A 16,838-nucleotide genomic window follows, 5' to 3' on the forward strand; every position below is an offset into this window, starting at 1 on the left:
GCTCTGGAAGTGCTCTGCTGCTTCCAGCTGGTGCTGCACTGTGATCCCTCAGAGCGATGCTCAGGCCCCTGCGTCCCTCTCAGGCCTGGGCTGTAAGGTCCAGCTCCACTGTGGGACCTGTGCGGGGCCTGTGGGCAGCTCAGCACTCACTCCCCGTCACCCATTTCCCCACCCAGCTGCTGGTCCTGGAACACTTTTGCATATTTCAGTTTATGAAACAGGGTATGGCCGTAGAGATTTTCAGGGCATAGTGACATTGAAACCAAATTATTACCTCTTGCACCCTGAAAGAATGCAATGAAAAACAACAAAAAGGTAAAGTTACAGTTAAAAAAAAAAATGCAACCAGACAGTGGAAAGAATCATAATATTTGAAAGATGCTAGGCAATCACAAAGACAGAGCGAGGTGAGTATAAACAAATAGGTCCTTGGTGTCTTGCTCCTTCATCCTCTGCACGAGGTGAAGGAAGAATCAAGTGCAAGGGACAAAAGTCACCAGACATGTTAGACCCTTTCAGCCTTCAATTGGAGAGAAGCAATCTAAAGATTGGGTCCAGTCTGTATAACCTGAGGAGGAAATTTGAGAGGTCCTGGCTACCTACCTGAGCGATTCCAACACCATATGCTTCCTGATCAACTCCTTCAAGTACAGTCTGGATAAGCCTCATATCTCTCAGTTCTACCCAGATAGTTGCTCCTCATGCTGTCACTTGTCAACAATCATAGTCTCTGAAATTCCTTTACATTGTGCTCTCTCTCTCACCACTCAGTGAAGCTGGAAGGGAAGCAAGTGGACCCAGCGCTCAAAGTGACAATGAAAAGTTTCTCCTAAATATGATGTTAAGCAACATGATCTGAGGGTAGGAATGAATTTTAAAAACTGCCAACTTACTTTTCATAGAGTTAATGCACGTTCTAATAGGAGAGCTACTTCCCGATTGCCCTTGCTTCTCCACACCCACAAAGACAGACTCTTTAAGTCCCCAGGTGGCCACAGAACTGTAAGGGGAGTATTGATTCTGGAGGTTCTGGCCAGCTGAGCAACCTGGAGGCAAGAACTCTTTCTCTCCATTGAGCTGCCCGTTGCCAAGAGTGCAAGCCCTGCCTGATGCCCTTCACTAAGAAAGAAAAGCTAAGGAAGTGAGCTTAGTCAAGTATTGGGGTCAGTTCTTTCCAGGACAGGGCCCCTGTGTGGCTCTGATGATATAGGCGGAGGGACCAGACATTTTGCATAGAACAGAAAGAGACCAGCTCTTCCCAGACTTGGGGATGCCTTTGCCTGTCCTGGACAATAGGTAGCTCTGTTCCTTTACAAATGTTTTAACAACTCAGTCCTCAGCGTAAAAGGCATCTGACTTTCCCAGCCCTTGGCTATAGCTATTGCTACATTACTGTAACAAGGACATTCCTCAGTTCCAATGATACTCATCAGAAGAGAAAAGTAGCCTCTTATACAGGCATTCTGAAACACCTAGAACTTTCACCCGACTTTGCTTCGAATTGGTGGTTTTGTACTCTTAAAGGGAAAGTGGTGGCTGGAAGCCAAAAAGGAGCCAAAAACCAATGTGTGAATGGGGGTGCGTGTGAAGGAGGAGTGAAAGAGGAGAGCACGCTGGGAGTGCCTACACTGGAGAGGAAGGGAACGGTCACGATATGGCCGTAGAACAATGTGGTTCAGAAAAGCAAGGCAGGAAGGGCCACAGTGTGCCAGGTATTGTTAATATTACTATATTCATATTGCTTCAGTGTAGGAGACTCACTTCTCTTCCAGATATTTATGCAAGCCGCCACTTCCTAACTGAATGTACAGATTACCCTTATTTTCGATGTGAATAGTGACTATACTTTAGTCTTTTCCAAAACGCTTCTCAGTATTTTCTTTTTTAAACTGAGCAGCTTAGTTATAGAAAAAGTAGTATTACCAAGACAGGATACATTATATTTGGTAATTAAGTAAGTTATGATTCAAAATAAATACAATCTAAAACACATCAATATGATTCCCCACTACATTGCTTAAATAAATCATACAGGGGGAAAAAAATGCATGAAAAGATAAAGTATTCACCAAAAAACTAACACCTCTTCTTTTCCAGATTTCACACTATTTCCTTCCCACCTCAGGGTCACTAACTTCTCTTATTTAAGCTTCCATCCACTTTTTGTTGGTTCTGCTTATTAACTTCATCAGAGGCCTAAGCTGTTGTGTTTATGTACTGATTTATTTATTTGTAAGGTCTGAATCATTTTTGTTCATGTAATATCCGGCATGAGCATCTTTATATTGTGTTATTATAATACAATGTCCTTTATATTTAGTCAGTTTATGATTATTTGTGTGTATTAAATGTTAACCATAGTAAAATTTTTGTATCTGTTTATTCTAAAAACAAACACCAAGCCAGCTTTTGCAATTTGATCAAGAAAAGGATGGCACAGTTCATTGACCCATCACACTGAGATGTCACCTAACACCTGTCAGAATGGCTATTGTTAATAAATCAACAAACAGCAAGTGCCTACGAGGATGTGGAGAAAAAGGAAGGAATCCTAGTGCACTGTTGGTGGGATTCAGACTGGTGTGGCTGCTGTTGAAGACAGTATGGATTTTTCTAAAAAATTAGAGATGGAACTGTGTTTTGACCCAGCGAATCCACTGCTGGGAATATACCCTAAGAATCCCAAAGCACCAGTTCAGATCTCATGCACCCCTATGTCCAAAGCGGTGCTATTTACAATAGCCAAGTTCAGGAAACCGCCTAAGTGCCCCTCAGTAGATGAGTGGATAAAGAACTGTGGTACACTTACTCAGTAAAGTACTAGGCAGCAGAAAAAAACAAGGAATTCCCTCTTTCTCCACCAGCACGGTGAGAACTGGAGACTATTATGCTAAGTGAAACAAGCCAGTTGTTGAAAGAAAAATACCATGTGACCTCACTTACAAGAATATTTTAATGAACAAACTGCACTAACAAACTGCACTGAGCAAAAAGGACAGTCTTATGGGCATGGACAACAGGGTGGCCTTTGTGTAGAGAGGGTGCTATAAGGGGATAAATGGTAATGGAAAACTAAAATAAAAAGTTATTTTATAAAATACTACTGTTGCCATTTTAAAACAATAGTGTTAGGACATCAATGGGGGAAGTGCATTGTGATTGTTAATTTTAAGTGTCAGCATAGCAAGGCCATAGTACACAGATGTTTGAAGAATCATTATTCTAGATGTTCCTGTGAAGTCCAGCTTAACAGGATGTTATAGGTATTAAGGTAGTCAACTTTGAGTAAAGTAGATTACCCTTCATAATGTTGGGGTGCTTCATTCTATTAGTTGAAGACTTTAGCAGAGAAAGGCTGACTTCCCAGAATAAGAAAAATTTCTGCCAACAGACTGCCTTCTCCTTGAAATGCAACTCTTTCTAGTGTTTCCAACCTCTTGGTTCTGTTTTTGGAAAATGCTGACTAATACAGTCTGGGACACCAAGTGTTTCCAAGAATTGCCCATTTCTGAAAATTTTCTATGCTCCATCTTGCAGATGACAGGACAAGAAAGCAAAGTATAAAAATCTGTTCAAATTTCACTAAGGGCCTGGGCAGCCCCAAGTTGAAGAGCAAGAATGCCACATGTTGAGTGTGTTATGTAGGTAGAGATGCGGGGCACCTCCACAGTTGCAAGACCTTTCTGCTACTTCAGTATTTCACACATGCTTCCTGGTGAAACACCACAATGAAAATATCTTGCTGATTAAAGAAATTTTCTTTAAATTATATTAAAATTGATACATTTGAATAAATAAAATGTCCCCAGCTCTCAAGTAACCATCATACTATTTAATTACATTCTTTAGCTTATATGAAATTCCTCTGAGACCTAGGCAGAGTTTTCCTACTGCATGATAGAGATGTCAAGTTGTATTCAAGGTGACCATAAGAATATTGTTCAATGTCATAAGAGTTGATGTCTGATATTAGGAATAAATCTGTAAAACTAAAATTGCATTATTGAGAATCGTTTAATTAATGTTGAATGATATTTTCCTGATTGCCATGGAGTTCCATCCTGGACTAGCAGCTCTACCTGCCCCCTAGAGTGCTGTAGTATGTGGGAGGGGTACTTCATAGGGAGGCTCTGGTCTGCACATTGGTGTAGGCAGAGAACACATCTTTCTCTCTCTTTCTCTGCCCAATCCCCAAGAATCCATGCCCTGCCTGAAGCTGGAGACTTTCTCTTGTAACACAAAGGTAAGGAAACAGGCTTGTGACAACATTAAAATCTGTTATTCCAAAAGGTAGTCTTTTTGTTGCGTGAAGGTACATCTCCAGGAAGAGGTTAGGATTTGTCGGCCCTTCTCTTGGTGGTTGCCTTTATTTCACTTGGCCAGCAGGGGGCCCTCTTTGAGGAGTTGCATTTGCCCACCCACAAACTGCACCTTGCTTTCTGTCTCCTTTTAGCTTCAGGCACTACTTTTACATCATATTCAACAGACTTTAAGGAAAGTCTCTCTTGCAGATGCTTCTGCCAAACCTAGAAATGTAATTTAACTTTTGCCTTCTACTTGTGATGTTCTCTTTAGGGAAACCTTGACGCTGAAACCACAACAGAACAGAAAGCAGTTGTGTGATTGGGTGGAGAAGTAAAGAGAGTGAATGGCAAGACTGCTCTGAGGATTTCTACACGGAGAGGAGGGAAACTTGTGTGATATGGGAATGTATTCTGAAATGCTGAGAGAAAGGGAGGGAATGTGCAGGTGCCACAATCATTAAATATCATGTCCTTCTGTCTTTTATCTGGGTGTTTACTCTCCTCCCTCTGATATCAATACCAGCCACAATTTCATCATTAGAACACAAGATATTTCTCTGAAATGAGGAATGACAAATTTTCAGCCCTCTCTAGAATTCATGACAGAATTCTATTTTTTTAAGCTGCCTCCTTTGGAAGTCAGTTACTGAAAGGTAGGACACTGGTCCTAAGGATTTTATGGAAGTGAACAAATAATATTCTCATACACAGCAGTCTCAAGAAAAACAGGAAAATCCGACCATATTTCAAATTCTGATTTCATGGAAGATATGATGCTAAGTGCCTTGAAATGGGTATGTTCATTCAATAGGCACAAAAGCCATAAATAGTTTGAACTCATTTGATTCGTGGGAAAACTGAGGCTAGATAGATAAAGTGGGTTGCTTAGCATCACCCATATATTCAAGTAGCATGGAATTTCAATGCAAAATTGTTTATGATGAGCTATGGATGATTCTTTTGTGGGTTTTGTATTCTGAACTTCTGCCATAATTGTTCAATCTTTGTATGCTATTGAATTAGACAGAGCTTTCCCTTGCTCTGTGATTTCCAATGTTCATTTTATATTCTCAGTTGATTCTGAGCCTCTTATTAACCCTCAGTATTGAGTAAGAGATTGCATAATTCAGTTTCTCACTTTCGTTTTTGCAGGAAGTTGTCAGACTTTATGTCCATGGTAACTCAGTATCTTGGGATTCACATGCAATTTTTATATTTATAAAATTAAGAAAAATGATGAAAGCATCATGTTACAAATCTTTATCTTACTTAGTTCTACCAGAAAATGAAATTTTTTATAAACATATATCACAATTATGTCAAGTAACTTAATAAAGTCAATATTCCAGTGATCATTATATTATCAATACTAATTAGATATTTTGATGAGGAATTAAATTAGTTATTTATTCTTCCCTAACAAATTAACAAGAACTTAGCAGATTATTTATATACAAAGTAGTATTACTAAGACATGAGAAATTATTGTAGGTAATTAAATAAGTCATGATTTAAAATAAATACAATCTGAAACACATTATCATGATTTCATATTACATCTTTTACATGAAATAATCCAGAAAAAAATATATTGCATCTAAGGAAAAACTATTTGTAGAAAAACTAAGCCATATTCCTTTCAGATTCCACAGTATTGTATTTCCTTCTCCACTTCAGAGTCACTAGCTTCTCTTCTCTTATTTACACTTTCATCTACTTTCATATGGTTCTGCTTATTAACTCCACCTAACCATGAAGGCTGCCAGTGCCATATACTTTCCTGATGGAGTGGGCAGTTCAGTCCTCTCTTAGCATGAATCCACTGATGTTCTTGGAAGCACATTTGTTTTCTTAAATGCAATCTTATCAGCTTTCTCTCTTGTCCTTTTAATCAATGGCCAAATGTACCAATGTTTTATCGGTAGCTCTTCTCCCCCTTTCATTAAATGATGAGGGGCCTCAGAATCTAGGTTAAGCATTTTTGCCGCTCTATACTGTCTCCCCACATGACATCTATGTTTTCCATTCCTGCTTGCTACACATGGACCTCCACCCATGACATGCCTTGTAAATCGCAAGCTTCTCCAGCTGACAGTGGACATTTGCACTTAGATGTCTACCAGTCAACTGAAGATCACATCTACTGCTTTAAATTGTATGTCCTGGCATTCTCCACTCTAGCTGCTGTTGAGAGAATTCCTTTGTTTTTCCTTCTCCATATAGCATTTAACATAACTGATATTAATTTTAATAAATGTATTTAGAGTTCTTTCCCAACAAAAATCAAATGACAACAGAACAGTAACTGTATTTTTCATGATCACCTGTCTATCCTGAGGGCAACACACAACCTAGCTTAGAGAAAGTCAGTAAGTACTTGTAATTTGAATATAGTATGATGGGAAATGAATTATGCCATATATTTTTAAAGCAGGTTGCACAGTCTGCTTTGGTGTTTCTCTTTGGAAAAATTAAGTACAAAAAGTTTACTATTGTAAAAATTTAATACACACAAATAATGGTAAATTGGCTAAATATAAAGATTTATTTTAATAGCACAACATAAAGGAGCACGTGCCTTATGATAAATGAACCAAAACAATTGAAACCTTACAGAAAAGTAAATAATTGAATATTTAAAGAAAGAAAGGAAATAATGAATGAATGAGTAAATAAATAAATAAATAAATAGCAAATAAAGCATAAGCATGGGCCTCTGTAAGTCACAGGTGCCTGTAAGGTTGAACAGAATTTGACTTAATATTCCTGAAAATCTTTAACGAATTGATTCCATCCATGTCACAATCACAGAAGAAACAAAAGGGAGGTTGATGTGGCAGAACAGAAGGAGGTATGATATTATTAGTCAGTGAGAATCATGTCCATGTCGAGCCAGGTGTCATTCTTTACTGCGTAATGTCCTCCTCCTCCAAGTTTGCTGATAAAGACAAGGATCTCATGATTTCTGCTCTCACAATCTCCCAGGCACAAGGACTCTGTTGCTTCTCTTGCAGGTAGTGAGTGAGTCTCTGGAAGTATTTCCTCACAGCCAGGAAGGAGTTCCATTCCATCAGGGGAGTCTCTTCCATCCCCTCCTCTTGCATCAGACAGGCTTCCAGCTCACTCAGCTGCTGATCAAGTTCATTGCAGAACTGGTCTAGGAGGGTCTTGTCCCACGCAGCAAATGCACCCTCTGTGCTGAAGAGGTGGAAGGTCTGGCGGACCATCTCCTGGATGACAAAGATGGCTTCAGCCTTGTGAAATGGGTTGCCCTTAAGCACCTCCTGGGGGAACCCAAAGTCGTTTCTGTCCTTCAGGCAGAAGAAAGGGGCGGTCCTTCTCATTTGTCCCAGGAGCATCAAGGCCCTCCTGTTAACCAGGCTGAGGGGCTGAGGTGGGTCACAGCCCAGAGAGCAGATGGAGTTGCAGCTGAGCACCACCAGGGCCACCAGGAAAGAGAAGGGTAGGGCCATTGGGGACCTTGCAGATGCTGCCGGCCTGGCTGAGTTCAGTGACTGTCTGATCCTTGCGCTCTAGGCTCTGTAAGACCTTCCTTGGTGCAGGTGTCTTATGTAGAGAGCATATGAGTTTTCAATTTCTGAATGTTCCCTTTTCTTTCTACTTCTGCTTTTGTTTTCCTATGTGCACTTTCTACATGCAGTGTGATCAATGTTTCTCAACTATATTCTTTTTCACTATTGCCCCTGTCCACAGAGACTTTCAGATGTTTTTCTCATTGAACCCCCCAAGAAAGTGAAAAACGCAGATATATAGTATATATATTTATTATATATGATATATATATGTAGTGTATTTATATTAGTGCTTTATAAATTTTAAAAGGTGTAAAGGCCCTGGCTGTTGTGACTCAGTGGATTGAGCATTAGCCTGCAAACTGACAGGTCACCAGTTTGATTCCCAGTCAGGGCACATTCCTGGGTTCAGGCTGGGTCCCCAGTTATGGGTGTGCAGGAGGCAACTGATTGATGTTTCTCTCCTTTTATTTCTCCCTCTCTTAAACTCTAAAAATTAATTTAAATATATATTTTTAAAAGGTGTACAGTTTACTCATTTTATTCAGTGAGGGTTAAGATTGAATAAATATAAATTTTATGCTACAAGGAACATTCAAAAGTTATTGTCATTTAATTTAATGTAATGAAAATGTCAATTTATTTGACATTTGATTCAACTTTAATTAAAGTTAGTTTAATGTAACTTTATAACTAGTTTTATAGAGCAATTTTGAATGTAATTGTTAATTTATATAAATAGTAAAGTATCAATTACATTTTCAAATAAAAAAATATATAACACTTCAAAATACTACCAATGTATAGCTATAATTTCACATCACTAAAAACTGCTAAACACCATTGAAAAATTAAGTGATTTTCTTAATATTTAAGGACTTAATTTTTAATTTAGCTTCATTACAAAAAATAATTTTTAACTTCACCATCTCTAGATATACATCAAGATATTATCAAAATGTTTTCTGTGTAAAGACTTGGAAAAAACAGGTGTGTACAGGCAAGGATGAATGCCAGATATGTGGCACAGCTTCTGTGCCCTGAAGAACAGACTGAAGGTCACCCCAAATATTCCTTGGGTAAGTTCCAGCAAAGCAGAACTAAAGATCCTAAGTGATCATTTGCTGCTCTTGTTATGTTTATGCAAACGAACAGGATAAATTAAAAATGGACTTAATGTAGTCCCTTTAAAGACAAGGAGGGTAACCTTAGGGAGAAAAATTATTATTCAAGGAAAATCACAATGATCAGTAGTAGAGTATAAAACAGGGCAACTAACCGTCTTAAAAGTTTCTTCTCCAGATTTAGAGACTTGTTAGCGGGTTATGTTACATAAATTAACACGTGTTTTTTGTTTTCAAAGGACATAAACCTATGCTCGCATTACCTGAGTGATTATCTGTACGCATAAGCCTCACTTAATCCTCTCTACAGCGCTGCCTCCTGAGACTCAACGGTTTGGCTGAACTAAATGGCTGGGTTGGGGAAGAATGGGGCGGTCTGTGGGCTTCACTTTAAAACGGGTTTCTCTTTTCTATCCTAATGGCTTGGACAGAAAGGGCCCAGAGGTCTGAGAGGGGGAAAAACCTAAACTATTTACCTGAGCCCAAACTAAGTATAATGGGCAAAAGGGTTTTGGACAGGCGAGATGTGCCTAGCACACCTTCTTACAAAGAAACTTTTTTTTTCCCTAATATGGAACATTGAAAAATTAATCCCTGCCTTTTGTCATCTAGTAGTTATGGATTGAATGATGTCTTTTAACCCTTTTCGCCAAATCTGTTGCCCTCAGAACACAACAAGGACACCAGCCTGTTGAACCAAGCACGCCGTTGACCGGAGGCAGCCAACTGACCTGGAGTCTGCACGATCCATCCCCATGTGGGAAGGCCACCCTCCCCTCCACACCCCCACTCATATTAGGGTTTTCTGGACCCAAGGGTAGGTAGGACGATGACCATGTCCAGCTTGAAGCAGCTAGAGGAGCTTGAGACCTTCGCCCATTGTCCTTTACAAGATTACAAAGGGTCCTAATATTTGAGAGGGGGGGGATAGTTAATTTTTATGAACCAGGGGTATGGACTTGGGGGGGATCGCTGGGGGAGGGGGGGTGCTGGGGGGAGGGGAACAAGGGGGAGAAAATTGGAACTGTTGTAACAATATAATCAATAAAAAACATAAAAAAATGTTTTCTGTGTAACATTTGACATAATTATCGATTTGTTCAATAACTTTAGTAGCATTAAAGAACACAATTATGGGACTTCTGGCCAAGATGGAGGACTAGACAGACACGCTGGGTCTCCCTCCACAACTAAGAAGGAATACAACTACTTCAAAAGTAGAGTGAACCAGAAGTTCCAGAAAATTGAGCTGCATGGAAGTCCAACAAACAAAGATATAAAGAAGAAATATGCATTTAGAAAGGTAGGAGGGGTCGAGCCGGGGCAGAGAAGATGCGGTGTGGTGGTGGTGGCCACAGCAGAAGCAGTGTCAGGCTGGCAAAAGCATGGTCACATGTTTTAAAAAGTAGGAAAGACACCTGGGGAACACTCCCAGCACCAGATCAGACCGTAAAGCTCACAGTTTCAGCACTAGGGAAAATAAAGTCTCATTGCTTCTGACTGCAAACTAGTGGGGGTTGGGGCAGAAGAAGAAACGCCCAGTCTCTTAGTAGAGTCTGCTTGTCTAAAGAGCCCCCATGGTCCTTGAATGTCTACAGACCCACACACTCTAGGAATGATGGCTATGGCAACAGCTAGAGAAGTGCTAGTCCCATACAAAAGTTGGAGAAATGCCTAGAAAAGGGGCAAGTGCTGAACCCTCCCCCACATACAGCACCACAAGGTAGTGAAGCAAGTTGCCCTGTACTGACAAATACCTAACGCTTCACCCCTTACAACATAACAGGTGTGACAGCTCTACCTAAGAGGCAGAGGCAAACAAACATGGGAGCCTGTCAAGATGAGGAGACAGAGAAGTATGGCTCAAAAGAGGGAACAGATCAAGGTTCCAGTGCAAAAACTAAGTGACAAGGAGATAGCCAACCTAACAGATGTAGAGTTCAAAACACTGGTGATAAAAATGCTCACAAGCTTGACAGATACACTTAAGTATGGTAAACGCATAAGGGAAGAAGTGAAGGCTGTACTAAATGAAATGAAGGAAAATCCACACAATACCAATGATGAAGGGAAGGAAACTGGGGTTCAAATCAAGGATTTGAAGATTAAAGGATAAAAAAACAGCCAACCAGTACAGAATTAGGAAACAAAAATTGAAAAAAAATAAGGAGAGGCTTAGGAACCTCTGGGAAACTTTAAACGTGCCAACATCTGAATCATAGGAATGCCAGAAAGAGAAGAGAAAGAGCAAAGAATTGAAAGCTTATCTGAGAAAATAATGAGGGGAAACTTCCCAAATTTGGTGAAAGAAATAGACATACAACCAGGAAGCACAGAGAGGCCCAAACAAGCTTGACTCAAGGAGGACCACACCAAGACACATCATAATTAAAATGCCAAAGGTTCAAAATAAAGATAGAATCTTAAAAACAGTGAGAGAAAAGCAGAGAGTTCTCTACAAAAGGGTGCCTATAAGACTTTCAGCTGATTTCTCAAAAGAAACTTTGCAGGCAAGAAGGGACCAACAAGAAGTATTCAATGTGAAGAAAAGCAAGGACCTAAAACCATGATTATTCTATCCAGCAAAGCTATCATTTAGAATATAAGGGGAGATGAAGTGTTTCCCAGACAAGGTAAAGCTAAAGGAGTTCATCATCACCAAGCCATTATTATATGAAATGTTAAAGGGACTTACTTAAGAAAAAGAAGATCAAAACTATGAACATTAAAATGACAACAAACTCACAACTATCAACAACTGAGTCTAAAAAACAAAAACAAAATCCAACTAAGCAAACAACAAGATTTGGAACAGAATCATAGTTATGGGGATCATTTGGTGGGTTATCAGCTGGGCGGAGGAAGGGGGAGAAATGGAGAAAAGGTGCAGGGATTAAGAAGCATAATTGGTTGGTACTAAATAGAAAGGGGGAAGTTAAGAATAATACAGGAAAGGGTGACATCAAAGAACTTATATGCATGACCCATGGCCATGAACTAAGAGAGGTGAGATTGCTGGAGGGAAGGGGGTACTGGGTGGAGGGGAGCAAAGGGAAAAAAATAATCAACATAATCAATAAAATAGACTTTAAAAAGGAATACAACTATTTGCATTTAATTTTCAAAGCCTACGTCACACTGAGGCTCAAACCTAAGCAACACCCACAAGACAGTCAATGGCAGCTCATAAGTAAACAAAGGCTAGGCCATCTCTCACAATGTGACTGTGAGAGCGAGCAAAGGGAGGTGCAGTCCACCAATGAGCCGTCAAGCCTCCATAGGTTTGTAGCACTGATCTGGCATGCATTTTGTGTATCATCCCCAAACACAAGGCCAATTCTTCCAATGTGATACACAAGAAAAGTCAAAGAGAAAAACAAACACTTAGAAATTAGTTCTTGTTGGATAAAGTTGAGTTTGGAGAACCAAAAAAACTTTGTAGTGTCTAAGATTTTTTCACACTCGTGAGAACTAATTCTTGCACACCCTTGGAGGTAACTCTACTCACAGTGAGAATATATGATTTAAACAACATCAATTTGAATTCTTTGTATTTTTGTATTTTATTTTAAAATACTCAAAGGATTTTCAGAGTTTCCAATCAAGTCTATTCTTCTCAAATAAAAGGAAACTATCTTTGTAAATAATGGAACTAAATTATTATTGCCTATTCGTATGTAAAGAATTAACTTCCATGTTTGATCCTAAACTCTCTTTGTTTTATATAACAAGTTATGTTGCCTCTTCCCTCCAGAGTCCTTCTCTTTAAATGGTAGATAGGACAACATCTTTGGTAAATCAGCTCTTCAGCAACTGGACTCTGTCTTACATACAGTGTTGTCCTCAGCTCCAAGCCCAGTGTGATCACTCCTAAAGTAATTTTTACTGAAGCAGTTTCTCAGACTGTTTCCTCCATTTTGCTTCATCATGACCATATTTTACTAGGATTATAATAGAAAATGGCTAATACTTCCACTCTCTTCAAACTGGTGTCAATAACATCTACTCAGTTTATTACTAAAATCATTTAGGAGTCTTTTTAAGGTGCATATATTTTGGACATATAACTTGTAAGAGCAGTAGCATAATTTTCAGCCTTTGCTTCCATTATATTAAACTCACATGTACGCCCTCATCTCTAATTTGTTCTCTGCTTTGTCACAGTAGAAAAATAAGCAGCCTGGTGTCCTATACAGAACCATTAATCAAAACTCAAACTCTCTGTGATTCACACAGCTTACAGCAATCAGACAATTTACCACATTACTTTTGGTGGATCCTCACTGAAGTAGCAATAACCTTCCATGATGCTGAGACTCTATGGAGACCCCTCACAAACAGTAATGATGGATTATGTGGTTCCTCGGATCTCCGTACATTTCTGGGGATAGTCACTCAGTTTCAGTTGGATTTGCAACATTTGGCATGTAATAATTGTAGCACTACTTCAGGTCAAAAGGCAAGAGTTTGGATACTGAGTCCTTTGACTGCTGTTTTGCCTCCTAACCTGCTCATATTTCTTCCTTTTCTAAGCATGGCTGTATTCTCTGTTCTAGGTGCCGGGGCCAAGCGTGTATACTTTCATTACCGCTACAGTTCTTCCCAGCCTCCTTGGCCTCAGGTTCATCCTCAGCATGTGGGTCTGAATGTTTATGTCCCCAGAAAACTCATATGTTGAAGTCCTGATCCCTAAACTGATGATGTAATAAATATGGTGGCGCTTTCAGGAAATACTCAGGGCATAAAAGTAAAGTCCTCATTAACGGAATAAGTGCCCTCATAAAAGAGGCCTGAGATAGACCTGTCATGATCCTGCCATGTGAGGACACAAGAAGTCACAGGCTCTCATTGGAACCCAACCTTGCTGATGTCCCAGTTTGAAATTCTGCTTCTAGAACTGTGAGCAAAAAAAATGTCTGTTCTTTATGACTTACTTAGGCAGTGGAGAGGCCTGAGGCTCAGAGAAATGACTTATCCAAAGGCCACAGCAGGTAAGGAACAGAGTCAGATTTGAGCACAAAATAGAATAGGATCCATTCTTTTTCACTCCTCTTCTCATGACCTGATGAACTCAAGGCCAAGGAGGGTGGGAAGAGCTGTAGTCTCCTCTCTCTCACAGAGGTTAGTGCTCAAAGAAGAAATCTAAGCTGCCTATGTTTCTGACTTAATGTTTAGATGCTACTCCAACTATAAAATTCCATGGAGAAGATGGAGACTGGGGTCTGAATTGCATTTGTGGTGCAGATTTATGGCTTATGTTCTAGGAAAATAAGCAATTAGTGGGGAGAGTGAGGCACAGGGTAACAGAGCAGAGGTTCTGCATGATTTGGGGGCTCTATTGAGGTGATTTGTGGTCACTTGATCTGTCCTGAAAACACACAACATACTTGTGGAGGGGGACATGGTATCCTTACAGGTCTACTACTTTTCAGGTAGCAGACATCATGGGTGTTTTTAATTGTCAAAATATTGAGTGTAAACCCGGTGCTATTCCCTTCTTGTAGAAGGGAAGGACTTTGGGAGTAAAACAAAAATTACTTTAAACCTTTTAATCACACAATGGTGTCCAGAGAATGCTCATGCATGACTTTGTATAGGGTTGAAATGACGTTATCCAATTCAGACTACCTGGGGTGATGGAGATACAGGTTTAGCAATCCACTGGGCTTCAGATATCTTATATCATATTCTATGATGGTTAATATTATGTGTCAATTTACTGGACTATGAGGTGCCCAGATATTGATCAAACATTCTGGGTGTGTCCATGAGGGTGTTTTGGGGTGAGATTGACATTTAAGTAAATGGATTGGGTAAGCGAATTGTCCTGTCTGATGTGAGTAGCCCTCATGTAACAAAAAGGCTGACCCTCCAGTAACAAAATGACAAAGTATAATTTAGCTGAATTCACTGCAACAAAACTTATAGCAAAGCAGAGGATGACGGGCACAGTAAATAAAGAGAACACAAGCTGATCCCTCTGGCAGGGGCTTAAAAGAGAATAATTCTTGTCCAATGGCCAATCTTCAGCTTCGCAAAACCAGCCACATGATTAGTCTCTTATTTTTTTTCCCCAGGTGTAATTCATCAGTTGTGAACGCTGAGGTGGAATCACACCAACCAACTCACAAAAGACTCACTTTACATAAGATCACCAAATTGGCAAACTAAGGGATGTGAGCTTTTTTCAATGTGCATTTCATGGGATTAATGGAGCAATTCAGAAACTGAATTATCTCTATGTCATTAATAGTCAAGATGATACAGCTGAAAAATTCTGACAGTAATAAAAATGACATTATTGAACACCTACTGTGGTCTAGGTACTATGCTAAACATGTTAAGTAATCACAATTTAATCATCTAAATAAACACTCCTTAGAGCACATGCATCTTAAAAACAGGTTTTTGTCAAGCACTTTCATGAGTCAGTCTTGTTCTGCTTGATTCACTACCCATGAATTAACAAAATGAGGAGATGTAGTTTGAACCCCGAGACCTTCAATTTGGCAAACAACACATTTGTAATGTAAATGCAACACACTTGACATCCATTTAATCTGTAAAGCAAGAACTTGTATACCAAATGTTTCCATGTATTGGGTTGGCCAATAAGCTCGTTTGGTTTTAAGCAAAACTAAGACACATTTTTCATTTCACCAATAACTTTTTTGAACAATGTATTTACAGTTTTTTCCCACTATATTCTGCCATCTTTCATGCTACTTCATAATACCATCCTTCCAGAACGTTTTATCTTTTTGAGGAAAGAACTGTGCTGGTTACCTTTTGCAGTCTCCAGGGAATTACTTTTTTTTTTTCCATTAAGAGAATTTTGCAAAGACTGAAATAAATAGAAATCCAATGGTGCAATGTCTGGTGCAATGGTGGATGAATCAGAACTTCCCATCAAGCTGTAACAGTTTTTGGCCAGTCATCAAAGAAACATGCAGTCTTGCATTACCCATATGAAAGATTATGTTTTTTCTGTTGACTAATGTCAGATGCTTTTCATCAAGTGCTGCTTTCAGTTGGTCTAATTGGGAGCAGTGCTTGTTGGAATTAATTGGCTTTCTGAAAGGAGTTCATCAGAGAGGATGCTCTTCCAATCCCACCATATGCACAACATCACCTTCTTTGTATGCAGACTGGCCTTTGGTGTGGTTGGTGGTGGTTCATTTTGCTTGCTTCACGACCTCTTCAGTTCCACATTATTGTAAAGTATTCACTTCTTTTTTTTTTTCTTTGCCCATCACACTATGTTTTTAAAAATGCAACATTTTAGTTACGTTTAAGTAGAGAATCGCATGTGGAAATATAGTCAAGAAGGTTTTTTTCATTTAACTTATGAGGAACCTATACTTCAAAATGATTAACATAACAAAGCTAGTGCAAATGACTCTGAATGCTTGATTTAGATATTTTGAGTGTGTCAGCTATCTCCTGCATGGTAGAGTGTTGATTATGCTAAATTAATGTCTTGATTTGATTGCTATCAACTTTAACTGGTCTATCCTACCATAAAACATTGCCCAGTGAGAAATCTCCAGCATGAAACTTCACAAACTACTTTTGACACGTTCAATCAGTCACAGCACCTTCTCCATACACTGCACAAATCTTTTTGGTGTTTTAGTTGCATTTTTACCTTTCTTGAAATAAAAACATTATATGCCGAAAATGTTGCTTATTTTCTTCCATCTTCAATATTAAAATGGCTACACAAAAATTCACTGGTTTTGATGAGTGGTTTGTTTTTTTTTTAATGCATGCTGATATGACAGCTGTCACAATACAACTTAACAAAATTGTCTCAAATTAAGTTAAAGACAGCTAAGTGCTACTAGAGCCATCTTGTGGAAAAAACCAAACGAACC

The 16,838-nt window shown here is 39.2% G+C and overlaps 1 protein-coding gene across 1 annotated transcript; it reads right to left on the reverse strand.

The window, feature by feature from the left end:
• Nucleotides 1–7,210: 7,210 nt before the first annotated feature.
• On the reverse strand, nt 7,211–7,777 carry LOC150012900 (interferon alpha-4-like). Its single transcript, XM_090275814.1, has one exon. The coding sequence runs from the start codon at nt 7,775–7,777 to the stop codon at nt 7,211–7,213; it is 567 nt and encodes a 188-aa protein (XP_090131940.1).
• Nucleotides 7,778–16,838: the final 9,061 nt, after the last annotated feature.

Source organism: Furipterus horrens, unplaced genomic scaffold (assembly GCF_987537825.1).
Source record: "Furipterus horrens unplaced genomic scaffold, mFurHor1.1.pri manual_scaffold_4, whole genome shotgun sequence".
NCBI classification, from domain to species: Eukaryota; Metazoa; Chordata; class Mammalia; order Chiroptera; family Furipteridae; genus Furipterus; species Furipterus horrens.

Bases quoted from the DNA above. Each gene is read 5' to 3' on its own strand.
- LOC150012900 (XM_090275814.1), bottom strand. From the start codon at position 7,777: ATGGCCCTACCCTTCTCTTTCCTGGTGGCCCTGGTGGTGCTCAGCTGC.